The sequence below is a fragment of the Macaca nemestrina genome, chromosome 6 (genome assembly GCF_043159975.1).
Source record: "Macaca nemestrina isolate mMacNem1 chromosome 6, mMacNem.hap1, whole genome shotgun sequence".
NCBI lineage: Eukaryota > Metazoa > Chordata > Mammalia > Primates > Cercopithecidae > Macaca > Macaca nemestrina.
The window spans coordinates 147,774,578-147,795,136 of record NC_092130.1 but is presented as its reverse complement, the minus strand read 5'-3'; the positions used below and the strand labels follow the sequence as shown (position 1 = coordinate 147,795,136).

At 39.8% G+C, this 20,559-nt stretch overlaps 1 protein-coding gene across 18 annotated transcripts in view; it reads right to left on the bottom strand.

Moving 5' to 3' along the window:
• Positions 1-20,559, bottom strand: part of LOC105473041 (uncharacterized) — a 419,449-nt gene that overhangs the window by 14,730 nt on the left and 384,160 nt on the right. Inside the window, exon 10 of one of the 18 annotated variants that reach the window (XM_071099051.1) lies at positions 5,560-5,627. The exons of the other annotated variants lie outside the window; for them this stretch is intronic. Within the exon in view, the coding sequence (XP_070955152.1) occupies positions 5,560-5,627 (68 nt within the window). The remainder of the gene's footprint in view (positions 1-5,559; positions 5,628-20,559) is intronic. 18 annotated transcript variants of the gene reach the window in all.

Here is a 20,559-nt window from a genome sequence, read left to right as displayed (position 1 = left end):
TTAAAGATAAATATATAAATATGAATATAAAGGAGAAATTTCTGACATACTCATTAATGATCAGAGCCTAGTGATGTCTTATGGTAAATTGGTACATTTACTCTGAGACCTATCACTATAAATGGTTTTGAAATTAGCCTTATTGTGCTTCTAGCCTTTAAAAAATGTATACCTATTGGGTAATCTGAATTGCTTAGAAAGTGACCATCTAACTCATCCTTGCTTTTTATGCTCTGAATGAATAGTTGAACTGGAAGCATTAAAATACTGAAAACAGTAAGACTGGCTTAAGGACTTCAACTTTATTGAGTCTTAAAAATATGCCTCAGGTAAACTTGATGGTGAGATCTCTAACCTCATAGTATTCAAATAACTTTAATGCAATTTTAACTACAGAATGGGATGGTAAACCAAATTCTTATCCATGTTACCCAAAGTAGGCCTCGACAAGGTAGCTAAAATAAAATTAACAACGTTTGTGAAACACCAAGTAGAGTCCAAATCAGAAGAGGTGTGCTCTCCAAAGACCTTATATAATATAGAACTCATATGTAGAGCATATGTTTATCATTGCTTCAACTGATTAACTTCCACAAACCATGTTGGTGGACTCATATGAGTTTGCTTGTAGAAGTAGTAAAGAGTCTAGATTCTGTGGCACAGTTTCCTTAGGTTTGATTCCACTGAATAAGCTTGTGGGCCTAAATCCTGAATATTTGGAAAGCCTTTTTCCCTACCTTATAAACATGGGTTTCACGATATTGATTCTTCCTATCCATTAGCATGGTATGTTCTTCCATTGGTTTGTGTCCTCTTTTATTTCACTGAGCAGTGGTTTGTAGTTCTCCTTGAAGAGGTCCTTTACATCCCTTGTCAGTTGGATTCCTAGGTATTTTATTCTCTTTGAAGCAATTGTGAATGGAAGTTCATTCATGATTTGGCTCTCTGTTTGTCTGTTACTGGTGTATAAGAATGCTTATGATTTTTGCACATTAATTTTGTATCCTGACACTTTGCTGAAGTTGCTTATCAGCTTAAGGAGATTTTGGGCTGAGACAATGGGGTTTTCTAAATATACAATCATGCCATCTGCAAAGAGGGACAATTTGACTTCTTCTTTTCCTAACTGAATACCCTTGATTTCTTTCTCTTGCCTGATTGCCCTAGCCAGAACTTCCAACTCAATGTTGAATAGGAGTGGTGAGAGAGGGCATCCCTGTCTTGTGCCAGTTTTCAAAGGGAAAAACAAGAAATGGGGAAAGGATTCCCTATTTAATAAATGGTGCTGGGAAAATTGGCTAGCCATAAGTAGAAAGCTGAAACTGGATCCTTTCCTTACTCCTTATACGAAAATTAATTCAAGATGGATTAGAGACTTAAATGTTAGACCTAATACCATAAAAATCCTAGAGGAAAACCTAGGTAGTACCATTCAGGACATAGGCATGGGCAAAGACTTCATGTCTAAAACACCAAAAGCAACGGCAGCAAAAGCCAAAATTGACAAATGGGATCTCATTAAACTAAAGAGCTTCTGCACAGCAAAAGAAACTACCATCAGAGTGAACAGGCAACCTACAGAATGGGAGAAAATTTTTGCAATCTACTCATCTGACAAAGGGCTAATATCCAGAACCTACAAAGAACTCAAACAAATTTACAAGAAAAAAACAAACAACCCCATCAAAAAGTGGGCAAAGGATATGAACAGACATTTCTCAAAAGAAGACATTCATACAGCCAACAGACACATGAAAAAATGCTCATCATCACTGGCCATCAGAGAAATGCAAATCAAAACCACAATGAGATACCATCTCACACCAGTTAGAATGGTGATCATTAAAAAGTCAGGAAACAACAGGTGCTGGAGAGGATGTGGAGAAATAGGAACACTTTTACACTGTTGGTGGGATTGTAAACTAGTTCAACCATTATGGAAAACAGTATGGCGATTCCTCAAGGATCCAGAACTAGATGTACCATATGACCCAGCCATCCCATTACTGGGTATATACCCAAAGGATTATAAATCATGCTGCTATAAAGACACATGCACACGTATGTTTATTGCGGCACTATTCACAATAGCAAAGACTTGGAATCAACCCAAATGTCCATCAGTGACAGATTGGATTAAGAAAATGTGGCACATATACACCATGGAATACTATGCAGCCATAAAAAAGGATGAGTTTGTGTCCTTTGTAGGGACATGGATGCAGCTGGAAACCATCATTCTTAGCAAATTATCACAAGAACAGAAAACCAAACACTGCATGTTCTCACTCATAGGTGGGAACTGAACAATGAGATCACTTGGACTCGGGAAGGGGAACATCACACACCGGGGCCTATCATGGGGAGGGCGGAAGGGGGAGGGATTGCACTGGGAGTTATACCTGATGTAAATGACGAGTTGATGGGTGCTGACGAGTTGATGGGTGCAGCACAGCAACATGACACAAGTATACTTATGTAACAAACCTGCACGTTATGCACATGTACCCTAGAACTTAAAGTATAATAATAATAAAAAATAAATTAATTAATTAAAAAACAAAAAAAAACAAAAAAAAACATGGGTTAATTTTGTCCTCCAAAGAACATTTGGCAATGTCTGGAGACACTTTTGTTTGTTAAACTGGGGGAGAGGATGTCACTGTCATCTAGTGGATAGAGGCCAAGGATGCTGTTAAATATTCAGCAATGCACAGGAGAGTGTCCCACAACAAAGAATTATTTGACCCAAAATACAGTAATTGTTGAGGCTGAGAAACCCTGCTATAAACCAAGATCACCTAAGTTAGTTTTTGTAGATCCCGGCTATTTCCTGATTAGATCTCAGAAAAGTTTCTTGCACTGTACAGTTCAATTAAAAAATGGAACTGAATAAAGCACCTGGGGAGAATTTAGTCTCCAGGTTGATTAATAATTGTTTTGAAATGTAAGCTTTGAAATCTTTCTAGATTTGTTATTAACTGTTTTAGCAAGGTCCTTTTTGATTATATCTAACGTATATTTATTCCATATTCAAAAAGATGACTTTTTTGACAGCTTAATATAACCTTTACTGCCTAAAAATACTCACTTATTGAACAGCAACTCTGGGTTGTTCAGACAAAGAGTCTTAATTCATTTTGTGTCGTTTTAACAGAATATGTGAGACACAATAAATTATAATGAGCAGAAATTTATTTCTTACCATTCTTGCAGGTTGCAAAGTCCAAGATCAAGGGAATGGGATCTTATGAGGGCCCTCTGCCATGAGGGTCACATGGCAAAAGGGCAAGAGGAGACAAGAGAGAATGCAAGAGGAGGCCAAACTCATCCTTTTATGATGGCATTAATTCCACTCATGAGGGTATAGCCCTTATGGACTCATCACCTCTTAAAGGACTTACTTCTTACTTCCATTACACTGACAAATTGCAACATGCGTTTTAGAGAGGACAAACATTCAAACCATAGAATTATGCTCCTGCCCACCCCCACCTAAATTCATGTCTTCACACACAAAATACATTCATTGCTTCCCAGTAGCTCCAAAAGTCTTAACTCATTCTAGCCCCAGCTCAGAAGTCTAAAGCCCAGAGTCTCATCTAAATCAAATATGGGTGAAGTCCAAGGCACAATTCATCTTGAGGGAAATTCTTCTCCAGCTGTGAGTCTGTGAAATCAAAACAAATTATGGGCTTCCAAGATACAATGGTAGGACATAGACTAGACATTCCCATATCAAAAGGGGTAAATAGTCAAGAAAAAAAAAGGAGTAACTGGTCCCAAGCAAGTCCAAAATCCAACAGGGAAAACAACATTAAATCTTAAAGTTGGAGACTAATCTTTCTCGAGTTCATGTCCCTGGGCACACTGGGGTGGGGTTGATCCACCAACATCTTAGGCAATCCTGCTATATAGCTTTACTGGACTCAGCCCATGCAGGAGCTCTCACAGGTTGGAGTCTCATTCCTGCAGCTCTCCCACACTGTCATTGCTCACTGATAGCTCTACAGTTTTGGGGTCTTGGGGGTAGCCCCATCCCCATAGCTCTACTAGGCCTCATGGAGATTCTCCACAATGGCTTTTACCTCTTAAAACAGTTACAATGGCAATTAAATTTCAACATGAGTTTTGGAGTGGACAGACAGTCAAACCACAGCACTAATGTTTTACATGAGGAATAGGTAGACTGTAGGTAAGGCTATTTCAGCAAATATTATTATTAGAGATTTCACTATTTCAATAAAAATGAAACCAGAGACTATATCATTCATGGCTTTATTACTTATCGTCAGAAATCCTTTATCAGCTCACTGGCACAAGCTGGACATACAGTCCTACTTAAAATTGACATTTAGACAGTGATGGCTGCATAAAAGAGTCAGGATTAATAGTAATCATCCCATTAAATTTTGTACTAGGTTAAAATGAAAAGGCTGTACACTGCCCTCAAGTCCATTTCTATCTCCACCCTTTCACTTGTTTCTCAATTATCTGATAGTTCTCATAAAGGGTTGGATGCATTTATCCTTTCTCAGTGGATAGAAAAAAAATCCTTTATGTGATTTAAAAAATGTTATTATTTGAAAGAAAAGTGGCTGAAATAAACAACTGGCCCTGTTAGCCAAGTACATCAGATGGAATTCTTAATATTAATTATACTAAGCCAAATCTATTTTTGGCTGTATCCTCTAACCCTACTTATTTACTTTTAATTAATAAATAATTTATCCTGTCAAGTATACTAGGAAGTAGTATTACTGGAGTAAGGTGTGTGGGAGATTTAATGAATGTTCTTTTCCTTTGCTGTTATTGTTGCTTAGAAGTTATATGTGTTTTAAGCTTTTTTCAGCCTAAAATCATTACAGTCATGCTGTATGGAACAAAGAGAGGGTAGACAGGTATATAGCTTTGCTGAGCAGTGATGTTTAAGCTGATACCTGAATGACAGCAAGGATACAGTCATGGGATGATATGTAGGAAAGGTGTTTTAAGTACAGGACCAGGTTTGCCGGCAGAGTTGACCTTAGGAGGAGATTTCTGTGTCTGTGCAGAAGTTGCTCTTTATTCATGCACTCCTTCCCAGTGGAGCTCAAATACAGCCTCAGAAACTTTCTCTATGTAGACTTCAGGCAGCAATTATCAAAAAGTCAGACTTTTATTTTAGAAATAAAACCAACCCCTGCCCTAGTAATAATGGGATTTCAGGGGCAATGGAAAACACCTTTTGTTCCTACTTTCACTTTCTTCTGCCCTCCCCCAGTAAAGATTACACTATCCAATCTCGTCACTGGTATGTGGTATTATTTTTGACTGACAACACTGCCATCCCTTCAGCAATCAGAAAGTGGAAATTGATGCTTATACATCCTTTCTAGCTTTCTTCCTATCTTTTCTCTCTTCATGTCCCCTCTATGTCATCCCCTTATGATCTTACCTTATCTTACAGAAACTTACCTTAAGATAACTCCTTCCTAACATATCTTAATGTAATAAAAGCCATCTGTGACAAACCCATAGCCAGCATAATACTGAATGAGGAAAAGTTGAAAGTATTACCTCTGAGAACTGGAACAAGGCAAGGATACCCATTCTCACCACTTCTATTCGACACAATACTGGAAGTTCTAGACAGAGCAATCAGACAAGAGAAAGAAATAAAAGGCATCCAAATCAGTAAAGAGGAAGTCAAACTGTTGCTGTTTGCTGATGATGTGATTGTATAACTAGAAAACTCTAAAGACTTCTTCAAAAAGCTCCTAGAACTGATAAATGAATTCAGTAAAGTTTCAGGATACAAAATTAATGTACACAAATCAGTAGCTCTGTTATACACTGACAGTGACCAAGCTAAGAATCAAATCAAGAACTCAACCTGTTTTACAATAGTTGTAAAAAAATTCTTAGGAATATACCTAACCAAAGAGGTGCAAGACATCTACAAGGAAAACTACAAAACACTGCTGAAAGAAATCATAGACAACACAAACAAGTGGAAACCCATCCCATGTTTATGGATGGGTAGAACCGGTATTGTGAAAATGGCGATATTGTCAAAAGCTATCTACAAATTTAATGCAATTTCCATCAAAATACCACCATCGTTTTTCACAGAACTAGAAAAAACAATTATAAAACTCATATGGAACCAAAAAAAAGCCCACATAGCCAAAGCAAGACTATGCAAAAATAACAAATCTGTGGGCATCACATTACCTGACTTCAAACTATTCCATAAGATCATAGTCACCAAAACAGCATGGTACTGGTATAAAAATAGGCATACAGACCAATGGAACAGAATAGAGAACCCAGAAATAAAGCCAAATACTTAACAGCCAACTGATCCTTGACAAAGCAAACAAAAACATAAAGTGGGGATAGGAAACCCTATTCAACAAATGGTGCTGGGATAATTGACAAGCCACATGTAGAAGAATGACACTGCATCCTCATCTCTCACTTTATACAAAAATCAACTCAAGATGGATGAAGGACTTAAATCTAAAACCTGAAACCATAAAAATTCTAGAAGATAATGTTGGAAAAACTCTTCTAGACACTGGCTTAGGCAAAGTTCTTTATGACCAAGAACCCAAAAGCAAATATAACAAATACAAAGATAAATAGATGGGACTTAATAAAACTACAAAGCTTCTGCACAGTAAAAGAAACAGCAGAGTAAACAAACAACCAACAGAGTGGGAGAAAATCTTTGTAATGTATATATCCAACAAAGGACTAATATCCAGAATCTACAAGGAGTGCAAACAAATTAGTAAGAAAAAAAACAAACGATCTCATCAAAAAGTGGGCTAAGGACATGAATAGACAATTCTCAAAAGAAGAGGTACCAAATGGCCAACAAACATATGAAAAAGTACTCAGCATCACTAGTGATCATGGAAATGCAAATCAAAACCACAGTGTGATGCCACCTTACTCCTGCAAGAATGACCATAATCAAAAAATCAAAAAATAATAAATGTTGGTGGGGATATGGTAAAAAGGGAACACTTTTACACTACTGGTCATAAACTACTATGTAAACTAATACAACCACTATGGAAAACAGTGTGGAGATTCCTCAAAGAACTAAAAGTAGAACTACCATTTGATCCAGCAATCCCACTCCTCAGTATCTACCCAGAGGAAAAGAAATCATTATATGAGAAAGATACTTGGACGCATATGTTTACAGCAGCACAATTCGCAATTGCAAAAATATGAAATCAGCCCAAATGCCCATCAATCAATGAGCAGATAAAGAAATTATGGCATATACATACCATGGAATACTACTAAGGCATAAAAAAGGAACAAAATAATGGCATTCACAGCAACCTGGTTGAAATTGGAGACAATTATTCTAAGTGAAATAACTCAGGAATGGAAAACTAAACATCGCATGTTCTCACTCATAAGTGGGAGCTATGCTATGAGGATGCAAAGGCATAAGAATGATACAGTGGACTCTGGGGACTCAAGGGAAAGGGTGGGAGGTGGTTGAGAGATAAAAGACTACAAACTGGGTACAGTCAATACTGCTTGGGTAATGGGTGCACCAAAATCTCAGAAATCACCACTAAAGAACTTATTCATATAACCAAACACTACCTGCTCCCCCCAAACCTACAGAAATAAAAAATAAAAATAAATTTAAAAACAAACAAACAAAAACTCCTCCTAAAACGGTTACTTGTAAAATCTGCCCTTCTATCTTTCTGACCTATTTAGGTGGAGCCTAGGCCTTGTACATACATATTATGCATGCACATACTGACCATCTATGTGAATCTTAATCCTTAGCAGAGTGGCTTTCATCCGATTTACATTCTATTGGTATTGCTGCTATTTTCCCTTAGTTGAGGACTAGCAGTTGTCCAGAATTTGTGGCAAAATACATAATACATATGTATACATACCTCTTTAGGTGATTAAATGGATACATATATTCATTCAATTTCTGTGCCAGAAACTAGGTATAAAGAGATTAATTAATTTATAGAAGAACACAGAGATAATAAGTGGAAGAGCAAAGAATCAATGCTGATCTAATCTTAAAGCCAATGCCCTTTACTGCCTTGAAAGACTTCCTTCATGCTGACTTTTCTTCCAGCCCTTATGTTCCTCAATCCAACACTGTCTAAAAGAACTTTCTGCACAGTAAAAGTTCTGCACAGTAAAAGTATAGCATGAAAAATTTGTTCTATAACTGCACTATTTTTTTTCTGAAAGCCACTTGCCACATAAGAGCAAGAACACAGGTCCTGGGGGCAGGACACAGTTGCGAGTTCGAGAGGCTGCAGGAGTATTGCAATGGCTATAGCACAGGGAGTGGTGGGAGATCACATCAAATCATGAGCAAGGCCCTCCCTGTAAGGCTGTGTGGGTGAAATTTGGATTTCATGCTAAGTGCCACAGTGAAGTGGTAACAAAACCCTTTTCTGAGGCGCCTCTTGACTTTCACTCCTATTGAAACCATCATGCCCTTTATAGGTTCTTCAGCTTGTGAGAAAGGATATTGCCTGAATTAAAAAAAACTGGCAACAAGTGAAAATTATTTACAGAGAACAGACAGATAAAAGAAAATTCTCAGAATCAGTTCAGTGCTTCATGAACAGGGCAGCCAGTTACATATACAATTGTGAAAGACCGGCCATTCCCAAGGTTTTGACTCCAAATTATTTCAGGCCTGGTAGAACTTGGTTATATCAGTGGGATCTTTCACGGAGGTTGTAAAAACTTATCTCTGTTTCGGGGGTAGAATCTTCATCTAGATGTTCCACAGAGTGTTGATGCTGGAGTAAACTGCTCAGGTTCAAATCTCAGCTTTTCATTTACTAGATAAATACATTGAACAGTTGTTTTATGCTTCAGTTTCCTCATTGATAAAGTAGGGATAATAGTATTTAAGTTACAGGTTGATGGAGGATTAACTGAGTAAATATATGTCATTTAGGACAGGTTGCTAGAGCAGTGCTAGTAATAAATGTCAGCTATTGTTATTATTATCATTATTAATATTTCTCTCTCCTAGTCTTCTCTCTTTTTAATAGGGTTTTGAACTTTTGGGTTCACTGTTTTTGACATAAACATTTATTTAGGAACTAAATATCAAACTTGTATCTCTCCCTTAGCACGCTAAGATAAATGGATCTTCCTGAGTCTGAGGGAAGTTAAGGACAGAGTTTGAATATAAGTTTTATTCTTATAATAGCAATTTTTTGGGAAGGACCCAGGGAGCAGTCTTTTCTTGCCAACGAGATGTCAAACTCTTGGATGATATGGAGCTTGTGTTGTAGAGAGATGATTAGTATTTTTGGAACCTCACCCTTTTGTCTAACACTTTGTATAGAGTGACAATAATGAAAGGAAGACTTAACATAGAGTTGGGATTACAGGATTCAAATCTAAATTCTGTTCCCAACTAGCTCTGTGACCTTGGACAATGGAGCACAATTATAAAACTGGAGGTGGGTTTAATTACATAATCTCCAAAGTACCTTCTGATATTAACATTATATAGTTCAGAGTATATTTCCTACAAACCCTTGCTTTAGGCAAAGCTTCTACATAAGGAGAAGTCTCGGAGAAAGGGTAATAGGAAAAAAGAGCAATATAAGGGGAAACAAAAACAAAGGAGAACTAGATTATTAGGAAAGAAGTATAATGAGAAAAGGAAACTAAAGAAAAGCAGGTTTAGTCAGACAACTTGCTAACCTTTTAAATTGAACATTCACCTTATGCCATCCCTTGGGGATGTGATGGTGAACAGGCCCTTGTAGAATTTACAGTGTTGGGGAATATGTAAACAGATGGCCAGAAAGACAACATAAAACACTACTATCACTTGTAGGATAAAGGGAGGCTTCCCTGAAAAGAATGGTGGAGTTTGAGGGCAAAGCATTCTGGGTAGAGAAGGTATCTACAAAGGTCCTGGGATAGGAGAGAGCTGATGTTTTCAAAAATGGAGGGAATTTATGCATGGATGCAATCAGGAAAAAAAATGAAGCAAGAATAAATGAGCATATTCTCCAAGGACCAACTAACAGGGTTGATATAACTATTATCCATTTTATCCCCTCCTGCATTTGCTATAATGTAGGATGGCCTGAAATGAAGCACCCATGTGGTTTGACCCTCCCCAGTTGCTATTGCTCATCCTATAATAAGCAATAACACAAATCCTAGCCTAGTAATTCCCCAGTGAATCCTCTCCTGGCCATCTTAAGGCAAAAAAAGAGCCTTGTGTTTTGACGGGGAAATTCTTTAGTAGAGAAAAGAAGTGAGGAGAGAAAGTTCAATACGCTTCCATCTGTTTCCCTCCTACTCTCATATCTGCATCCCATGCGAAACAGTCCCCTTTTTCTTAGATTCTATCTTCCTCCCTCAAGAACAGCTTTTAGCTCCCCATTTTTTTTTTCTTTTTCCACTTTTGGCCCAAATCATAGTACTGAAAATGTAAAACCTGCAGTTTTGGGTATGTTACCAAAGGAAACAGTTTTACTTAAAATCTTGTTTTTGCCAAAATATTTTCAAAGTAGCTGGAGAGCTGTCAAACCACAGTGGCTCTCAGCTGCGTTTCCTTCTAGCATTTCCCCAGGTTCTCCCAGCACAGCACTCAGTAATTGGATATTATTTGAGGAGAAGGGAAAAAAAAAATGCTGCACGAGACAGTTTGTAGATTTAAGAATTATTCTCCGGGTGCTGAAGGCCAGAGATCCAGAGGTGCTCAGCTGACAAACTCCAGGGTTGCGTGACTGTGTATCATTCCTAGATGTAGCCTTCAGTGGGGAGACCCGGAGGAAACATGCTGGTAACAGTCAATATTTGGACTGCCATTCCAAAGTCTTTAGATTTGTTTTCTGCCCTTCCTTATGTGACTTTGACCAAAAGAATTTATTCTGAGAAAAAAAATACTGAAAACTGTTTAAAATGGCATGCTTTTTGACATTGCAGGTACTGACAGCCTTCCCCTTCTCCTACCCATCTCTTCTAACCCTGGCTAGCAATAGTGGGTTTTAGGTACCAGGATTGTACCTTTAGACAAATTTGAAAGTAGGCAGTTAACCTTTGTGCTCCTCTAACAACTTCCTTCAAGAACCTGGGAGGAGGTTTAATATTGAAAGACTTGTTATTTATTAAGAGGCAGTAATTACCATGCTCACTTATCCAGAAACTTAAGTTCAGGAAGTGATATGACTTTCCCAAGATCATACAACAAGCCTAAACTGCTTCTTCCTTACATCATGCTTCTAATACATGTTGTTGTAAGATAGAACAAAATTAACTAAATTAAATGATAATAAAAATAATCATTTCAATAACCATATAGGAATCATGATAATTATCAATTATCAAAATGATAATCACAAATCGACAATAGATTTGGCCTCAGGACTCAAGTGCCACTGCTTGCCAACTATTTTTTACCAGATCTGCTAATGTCATTAGGGTCCTGGTAAGAAAAAGATGTTATACTCTGAAGCAGTAACTGAAGAGAGTTAAATGGAGTGGACAGGGTCAAGGGAGCCAATAAGAGATGATACAGCAGCCAGGACTGGTAACAGTGAGAAGCAACTGACACTCCGTCAGCCCTAGGCCTGGAGGGACTGGGAAGAAGCAGTGACCAGAACCCAGTGAAAGCTCTCACTACAGCAGAGGGGCTGCCTAACATGAGTTGATGGGGAAAAAACACAGACCTTGCTTTTCTCTTCTTTCTTCTCTCCTGAAAGGGCCACCCATTGACAAAATCCAACAACAAGCCAGAGGACAAAGAAGCCTGAGTAATAATGTCTGGAGGGCTTAGACTTCTTCTCTTAAATACCATTTATGTGCTGATGACAGCCAGGTTTTTTAAATCTCCAGTCTTGAATTTCAGTCTTGAACTTCAATTTTCTACTAGGCATCTCCTAACTGAACTCCTGATTATTCATCAAAGTTCATTCTTCCAACAATCCTCTCCATCTCAATTGTTACCATCTCCTAACAAATGCAGGCCAAAACTCTTGGAGACATCCCTAAGTGCACTTTTCCCCTCCTGACCACCATCCTATCCTTTAGTAAATCTTGTTGACTCTCCTTCCACATACATCCAGAATCCCACCCGCCTCCCTGCCACCACAATTCTAATAACCAATTGCCTGGAATGTTATACTAGATATGCTGTTTCCACCCCTGCCCTCTTATGGTTTAATCTCAAGACAGAAACTAAAGTGATCCTTTGAACAACTTAAGTTAGATCATGTCAGACTTCTATTCAGAATGTCTAATACCCTCCCACTTCACTCTAACTAAAGTAAATCAAATCCTTACAATTGGTCTATAAGACCCCACAAGATCTCCCATAGATTCTCTCACCTCTATGGCTTCATTTCCCATTACTCCCCTCCTTCTCTTATCCTTTCTGCTAACACTAAACTCCTTTCTGTGCTTAAAATAAACCAGGTACACCCTTAATTGAAAAACTGTTTGCACTTGCTATTCACTGTGCCTGGTACACTCTTTCCCCAAATATCTGAATGGCTCAGTCCTAAATCTCCTTTGAATTTTTGTCAACTGTCACCTCAATGAGGCTTTCCCTAACTACCTTAGATTAAAATGCAACTCTCCCCCAACCTCAGAATTCCCAACCTCATTTTACTTTTTTCCATAATACTTAAGACCATCTGACATATTGTATATTTTACTTTTTGTTTGTTTATGATCTGCCTTTCCCTGCTTGCACTCTATCTCCACTGTGATAAAAGATCTGTAACCGTGACATGCTCATGGGACCATAAGGAGACATAAGCAATTATCAAAGTTTCGTTGCATGAAAGAAATCTATTTTCTCATAGCGCTCGATAGTACTTGCACAGGGTTGCATAAATGCTTCCTACGTTGAACCAGAAGTTTCAAATACACTTAGACTAGGGTTCAAGTATGATTTGGGCATTGTTTGGGTCCTTTCTTTCTTGATAAAATGAGAAAAGACTCCAAAGTGGTTGAGCTATGGAAGGATTCTAGATATTGTGCCTAGTCATGGCAAATGTTCAGTCAAAGAAAGCCCTTGGACTTAAACATTAGTCCCAGCCGAATGTTTAAGATTTTAGTGTATAAGACCTTAAAAGGTAGTAAGGTATTTTAAGGCCTCGCATAACCTGAAGGTGAAAACTGTTAAAATATCAAATTGTTGAAAAATATTTCTAACCTTTTTCCCTTTGCTGTATTAAACAAATGTCAATAAATTGATATTTGCTGAATGAGTACACAAAGCTTTGCTAACTTTCAGCAGAGTAGAGAACTCAAAAAGAAGTTAATAACCACTGAGAGTTTTCCTTATGCAGAGAACAGAATAGGCATTAGCCATATAATGTGATTTCAGGGACCCAAGAGGCCCCAAAGTAAAAAGAAATCCTTCCTTATAAGCTTGCTGATACATAAAATTCCACATTCCACAATCTAACTCGTTTACTTAATCCTTAAATCCTGATTAAATGAAAATATCCCCTGTGTGGGGTCCTCCATCAGTTATTTATTCCTCAGAGTAAAAAAAATTGAGAACAGGTTTTGCCAAGGGGCATATGAATAGTTATGAGCAGCTCGAGGAAGCTGTGATCCAGGAAACAAAAGATTAAGTGGCTCAGAAGGCAAACTTCACCAACCTCATAGTTTTGCCTATATTTAATCTCACTATATTGGTTTTGAAGATTCTTTATTTCCAAGATTGATATGGTTTCACTGTGTCCCCACCCAAATCTCATGCTAAACAATAATCCCCATGTGTTGAAGGAGGGCCTGATGGGAGGTAATTGAGTCACGGAGGTGGACTTCGCTCTTGCTGTTCTCCTGGTAGTGAATGCATTCTCATGAGATCGAGTTGTTTAAAAGTGTGTAGCGCTTCCCACTTTGCACTCTCTCTCCCTCCTGCTCCGTCATGGTAAGACATGCTTGCTTCCCCTTCACCTTCCACCATGATTGTAAGTTTCCTGAGGCCTCCCAGCCATGCTTCCTGCTAAAACTGCAGAACTGTGAGTCAATTAAACCTCTTTTCTTCATAAATTATCCAGGGTCAGGTAGTTCTTTATAGGAATGTGAGAATGGACTAACACAAAGTGTAATGTCTTTTGGGGTAAGTTTTCATTTCTGAGACACACGTCAGCTTTCATATATCTGGACATAGGACTGGGGGGTGTAGAGGAGTGGTAACTATCAGACATGTTAATTATACAGTCCTTCTTTTATTTCCTATCTGACCCTTGTACTTCTCATTCTGTCTTTATAATTAATTTAGCAGAATCAATGAGACTAGTAGCAAATTTAGTCAGAAAAGAAGTTGATAGTAATGACTAAAATCCTTTCAGTACCCATAATGCATGGATGGATTTCAATTACTCAGCCTCTTTTTCCCATTATCTAAATTCTCACACTAGAAGATAAATCACACTGTGATGTGTGTTCATTAGGCTAATCTTCATAACAATTCTCCTCTAAGAAACACTGGGTCGGCCGGGCGCGGTGGCTCAAGCCTGTAATCCCAGCACTTTGGGAGGCCGAGGCGGGCGGATCACAAGGTCAGGAGATCGAGACCACAGTGAAACCCCGTCTCTACTAAAAATACAAAAAAAATTAGCCGGGCGCGGTGGCGGGCGCCTGTAGTCCCAGCTACTCGGGAGGCTGAGGCAGGAGAATGGCGGGAACCCGGGAGGCGGAGCTTGCAGTGAGCGGAGATCGCGCCACTGCACTCCAGCCTGGGCAACAGCGTGAGACTCCGTCTCAAAAAAAAAAAAAAAAAAAAAAAAAAAAAGAAACACTGGGTCACTTGATCACCACCAAATATTGAATTATATTAAAGGACTTACGAAGAAATATGGTAGAGTAAATATATAATTACAGAAATTTCTTTGTCTAAACCTAAACTAATGAAAATAAGAAGTAAAATGAACACAAAATTATACAAATAATACTCTTACAAGAAATGGGACAGACCATGAATCCTAAATTTTAAAAAGTATCTTTATATACTGAAGATTTTAAGAATAATGCAAGATTTCTCTACTGACCCCTCTGCCTCCCAAATGCACACACACACACACACACACACACACACACCCCAAGCAGAAGCTGTACTATGAATAAAAAAGTGAGTGGATAAAATCCTGAAAAGTCTCTTGATGGCCCAGGAAAGATGACTGAAGGGCAGGTGAATGAAAGCCAGAAAAACTAAAGAGAGTCACAATTTTGTTTTTTCCTGGCTTAAAGGAACATGAGAGAAATACCTCAGGAAGAATTATCTGGAACTGACTGTCTATAATAGATAAAAGTTTGGCAGAAGAAAATATTAGAATAAAAGGGAACTATCACTCCCCACACCAGTGGATACCTTTTCATAGTAGCTAAAAAGCATCACATTGTATAGAAAACCTCCAAATTTTGAGTTTATCTCCAACATTTCCTCAAATGAGAGGAGAAATGGCTGGAAAATGGTGAGTTAAGCAATCGTTGTTTTCATATATCCAAAGACTCAGTGCAGCGAAATTGGTGGACTCACCCTAAAATGGAGAAAATGACCCGAAGTTCCCCCACAAATAGACAGTATAAAATCTAGTACAAAAGGTTTAGTAAACTTCCAAAGAAAGGGATTAAAGACAAAATACTTGAATAGAACTGATGCATAGCTCTAGTCTCTCTCTCCTCCATGCCACCACTTACCTTCTCTAAGTAACTAAAAATCCAAACATAAAATCTAGCCAATAAGATCAAGGGGGGATTTACAAGAAGGACCAGAGATAAAGTGGAAAGGTAGAGAAGGAGAATCTACCCATATATTTGAGAAATGAGTAGGGGGAGTAGAAAAGGCGAAGCAGCTATAACAAAACAATACAGCAAAAGAAAACAAAATTTTGACAATAAAAAACAAATAATATGTAAGCATATATTCTGCAACCTACAAAAATTATCCAGTCTGGATGAAAGACATTGGTAATAAAAAAAACTTTATTAATTAAATAAAATTAAAGAAAAGATAAAATGTTTGAAAGAAGAAATACAAGGTGAAATCATGACAACACGATGAGGTAAAAATGTGACTGGAGAATGAACTGGGGACAAAATAAAACTAAAAACCAATTAATTATTTTTAAATAACAACAAATAAATGATTGTAGCAAAAGACCAAGTTGATGACAATCTCAAGAAAATACTAACAGAATGCCTAATGTAGATAAATGGTAAAAGGAAGTAAAGAGAAGCTATGGTGGGCCAGGCGCGGTAGCTCACGCCTGTAATCCCAGCACTTTGGGAGGCTGAGGCGGGTGGATCACGAGGTCAGGAGATAGAGACCATCCTGGCTAACATGGTGAAATTCCATCTCTACTAAAAATACAAAAAATTAGCTGGGCATGGTGGCGGGCGCCTGTAATCCCAGCTACTCGGGAGGCTGAGGCAGGAGAATGGCATGAACCTGGGAGGCAGAGCTGGCAGTGAGCCGAGACCAGGCCACTGCACTCCAGCCTGGGTAAGGGAGCAAGATTCCGTCTCAAACAAAACAAACAAACAAACAAACAAACAAACAAACAAAAAAAGTGAAGCTATGTTGAACTAATAAAGGAGATGAGGTGACATATGGATAAATTGTTTCCCTAACTAAGTACATAGAAATGATGGGGAAAAAATGCAAAGATAAAAAGAAAAAAACCTAAATTTTCCAATTGCAAATGCACTGTATTGTTTGAGGATGATTTGAAGAAAATGATCACTACTGAGACATAGTCTATTGAAAATACTGGTTTTAAAGGATTTTTTTTTTTTTAAAAAAGACACCAACTTCCAGTTTCAACTCCAATTCATAAAGAGCTTGGAAGTTGACACTCTTGTCCGTACGACAAGAAAAAAATTGAACAAAATGCAGGTCAGTGACTCTTCTTGGATCTATCAATGAGGTTTCAAGGCAAACTGACATCCTACAATCTGAAGAGACAGACAAACACAGATAATTACAACTGAGATTAGTTTACCTGGAGTAGAAGTCACTGAAGCCTTAAACTGGTAGGAAAAACTAAATAGTGATTGGGCAAATTGCTGGAGGCTGAGTGTGGAAGAGAGAAACTCTTGGGGGTTACAGTGTCAAGGGGCCCCCACACTTTCATGGCTTTTACCTCCAGAAACACTGCCAGGTTCCCACAGTGAGGAGCCCAGAAGGAAGGTAAAAATAACCATCTGAAACACACTCAGAACATTCTTCATCACAAAGTACTCATAGAAAAAGACTTTACCAGAGCCCCGTCCCACCTAGGGGAAGGGCAATTGCCCAACTTCAGTCCTCTCTAGACTTTCTGTCTCATCTAAGTGAGACAAAAGCTAAGAAACACCTGTGAAGTTTCCAGCCCAGGGACACAGACTCACAAAAAACAGATTTGATAATAATATTATAGAACTCTTCTCCACCCCCTCCGACACCCCACCTCAAGAAAAAGTTTCAAAAGAAATTAAGGCTGGAGAATGTACTTTACCTGTCTCTAATCACACACACACACACACACACACACACACACACACACACACACACACTCATCCTGGTGGTTCTGTTTCTCTGACTGAAACCTGAATGATACAGAATTTAGAACTGTCACAAAAAAATAAAGATGTAATGCATATGTTCATTAGCTCAATTTAGCCATTCCACCATGTATACATATTCCAAAATGACACGTACACAATAAATACATATACTTTTCATTTCTCAACTAAAAAATAAAAGTTTGAAATTAAAAAATAATATTAAAAGCAGTTTCTAAGAAACACAGTCTTAAATATTAGTTGCTAAACTGCCTCTGGGTGTTCTCAGTGCTCTGATCTGCTCTGCTTTAAAGGCATTAATGACTGTTTCCAGTGGTATAGGCAGCATTAACAGTCTATTAGATGCAGTGGCTAAACAGTTACTCAAATTATCACCTGGAAATGCCTATAATAATATGTCTATAGAAAGAGAAAGCAAAGGTTGTGGGTGACAAAATATTTTCTGCTATAGAGCATTTAAATAAAAATTGTGCTGGAGCATTTAGGGAAACAAAATTATGAATGAAAGGCTTTAAGTTCCCAGCTCACAGTGCTACTTCAATGACTACTCCCAAGGAAACTTATCTCCTGGGGCGGCAAGGCTAAGATTTCTGAAAACCAAATGCAAAGTCTAATACCATGTGTACCTCAATTACAGAAGAAGTGTCTTTGGCAGTAGAAGCAGCCCTCCACTCCTGTCTGAAGAGCTGTCCCCCCTGCATGAAGAACTGGAGGAGGCTCTGATTCTCCTCAGAACATTTCCCTACCACCTATCATTGCTTCTGCTACTGTAACTAGATACAAGTCTCAGTGTCCCACAATCCTTTGGGGGTCACTTCACCAACCTCTGTTGCCAGCAATGCCTCTGCTTGAGTTTTGCTCGTGCCTGCTGGGCTTGTCCCGCCCACCCAACCTGTCAGATGCACTTGGCTTGCGCTACAGACCTGGATCCCACACCCACTGAGGGCGAGGCAGGAGTGAAGAGGTGAGGGGTATGTGAGGGAGAAAGTGCAGGGTCCAGCCACTGTGCACAGCCAGGTACACTGGATGCTGTGGTGGGGTGGGCAGCTCCAGGCACTGGTTCTGTGTGAGGCTGTGGCTAGACCAGGCGTACCACAAGCAGCTTCTGCTGTGGACACTGGCATCTGGATGAGGAGAATGCAGTGATGCCTGAAAACTCGGAGACATCAGCAACAGTGGAACCCCAAGGGGTGGGGATGGGCATGTTACAGCTCTCTTGTTCCCACCACCTGCAGCACGGTAAATGACGAGGTGGGTGTGTTTTAGCCAGTTTGTGTTACAGCTCGTTCAGTCCCACTGACTCACTCTGGCCCATGGTTCCTGGGCTGGCCCGGTTCTGCTGCTGCTTCCCATCACATGGGGCAGCTTCCCAACACCAGTGAAAGGTGGGAGGGCTATAGTGTTACAGCATTGACTCAGGAAGTCCCAAGGTCTGGACCCCTAGAAGGGTCGCCACACTTCACTCCCACAGCCCCACAAATGGGAGCATGTTACTGTCCGCAGCTCAGCAAACTGGCCAGGAAAGTATTACAGACATTTTCATGCCTGCCATTTAGCAGGTCCCGAGTTCTTGCCCCACGTTCAGGAAGAATGAGGTTACAGAGACAACTGGAGGGTGAGCAAGGCAGAGAAGTGCTTTATTGAGTGACAGAACAGCTCTCAGCAGACAGAAGGCCTGAAGTGAGTAGCTCCTATACACAGGCAGGTAGGTAGTCCCACATGTGCCTGAGTCTGGGCTCAGAATGGGCTCAGAATTGAGGAAGTGCATGCTCATTGGTCCATGGGCGGGCCCAGGAAAAGCACTGTCTGACTGGCTGAAAGGCATCAAGGAAGTTACCACACTGGGCCCTGGAATCCACCCAGAATTGGCAGCCCAGCTCCCAGGCTTCAGGCCATCTCTGGCTTCAGGTTTGGGCCTCACCGGGACCCACTCCTTCCTGCCTAGGAACCTGTCTGCCTTCTGCCACCATTGTCAGCAAGTCTAAGGATGAGATACAGAGGATGATCTGAGAGGAGCCATAATACACACCAAAAAGTATTGCATGATTTTGCCAATTTCTATCAACAGAAACCTGGAGAACGTGTATAGGAATGGATCTTAAGGTTATCCTAGTCACTTTGTGCTGCCGCAACAGAATACCACAGAAATGATAATACATGAAGAAATTTAGAATCTGGCAGAAAGTATGGTGAGAAGTCAAGCAGGGAAGCTCCCTCACAGGCAGGTACGCTAGGGACCTGGCACAGGCACAGCCTCTGCCCTGCAGACACCTGGAGCTCTCGCTGTGGCACCCACTGGCCAAGCCCAGGCCTTGAAGCAGCTGTGAACCTCTCTCCACCCCACTTTGGTGACCTGATGGCGCCAGTGGCCTCTCTGAGCCTGGCCCCGCCAGTGGTCAGTGTCTGCTTGTCCAACCCTGCTGTGCTTGGACACAGCACCTTTGGGTGACAGCGAGTGTGGCAGGGTGGGAAGGTGCCCCACATGCGCTGAGGGCCATCATGGCATGGGGCAGAAGGAGGCAGGTGTTTGCACCAAGCTCAGCCACCTCCTCGGGCCTGGAGCCATGTAGTTCTGGGTCCTGGCATGACCACTGTGTCCTAAGAGCAAATCCAACCTAGTCCTGACAATGAGGAACAAAAGGCTGAACACCTGAAAGGCAAATGGAGCCCTACATGACAATGAGTGGAACAGTTCACAGTTTGCAGTCATCCAGTGATTGCGGTTGGTCTTCATTCCACCAGACCTTAATGTGGGAAGTGAGAAATGGTAGGATGACATGCCACAGTTGGTCCACTGGAAAGGCCCACCACCCTTTGGGAAGATTGGCCATTTATAGACAGCCTGTGTATATAATATGAAAAAGAGGCTCTCAACAATCCTGCCAACCTTTTAAAAGAAAAATTTGCTACATCTAGCCTTTCTAGGTGAAAAGAGGTTGCTGACATATGATAGGTTTAGAAAATTACACATCCTGTAAAAGCCCATTTGTTTACAAA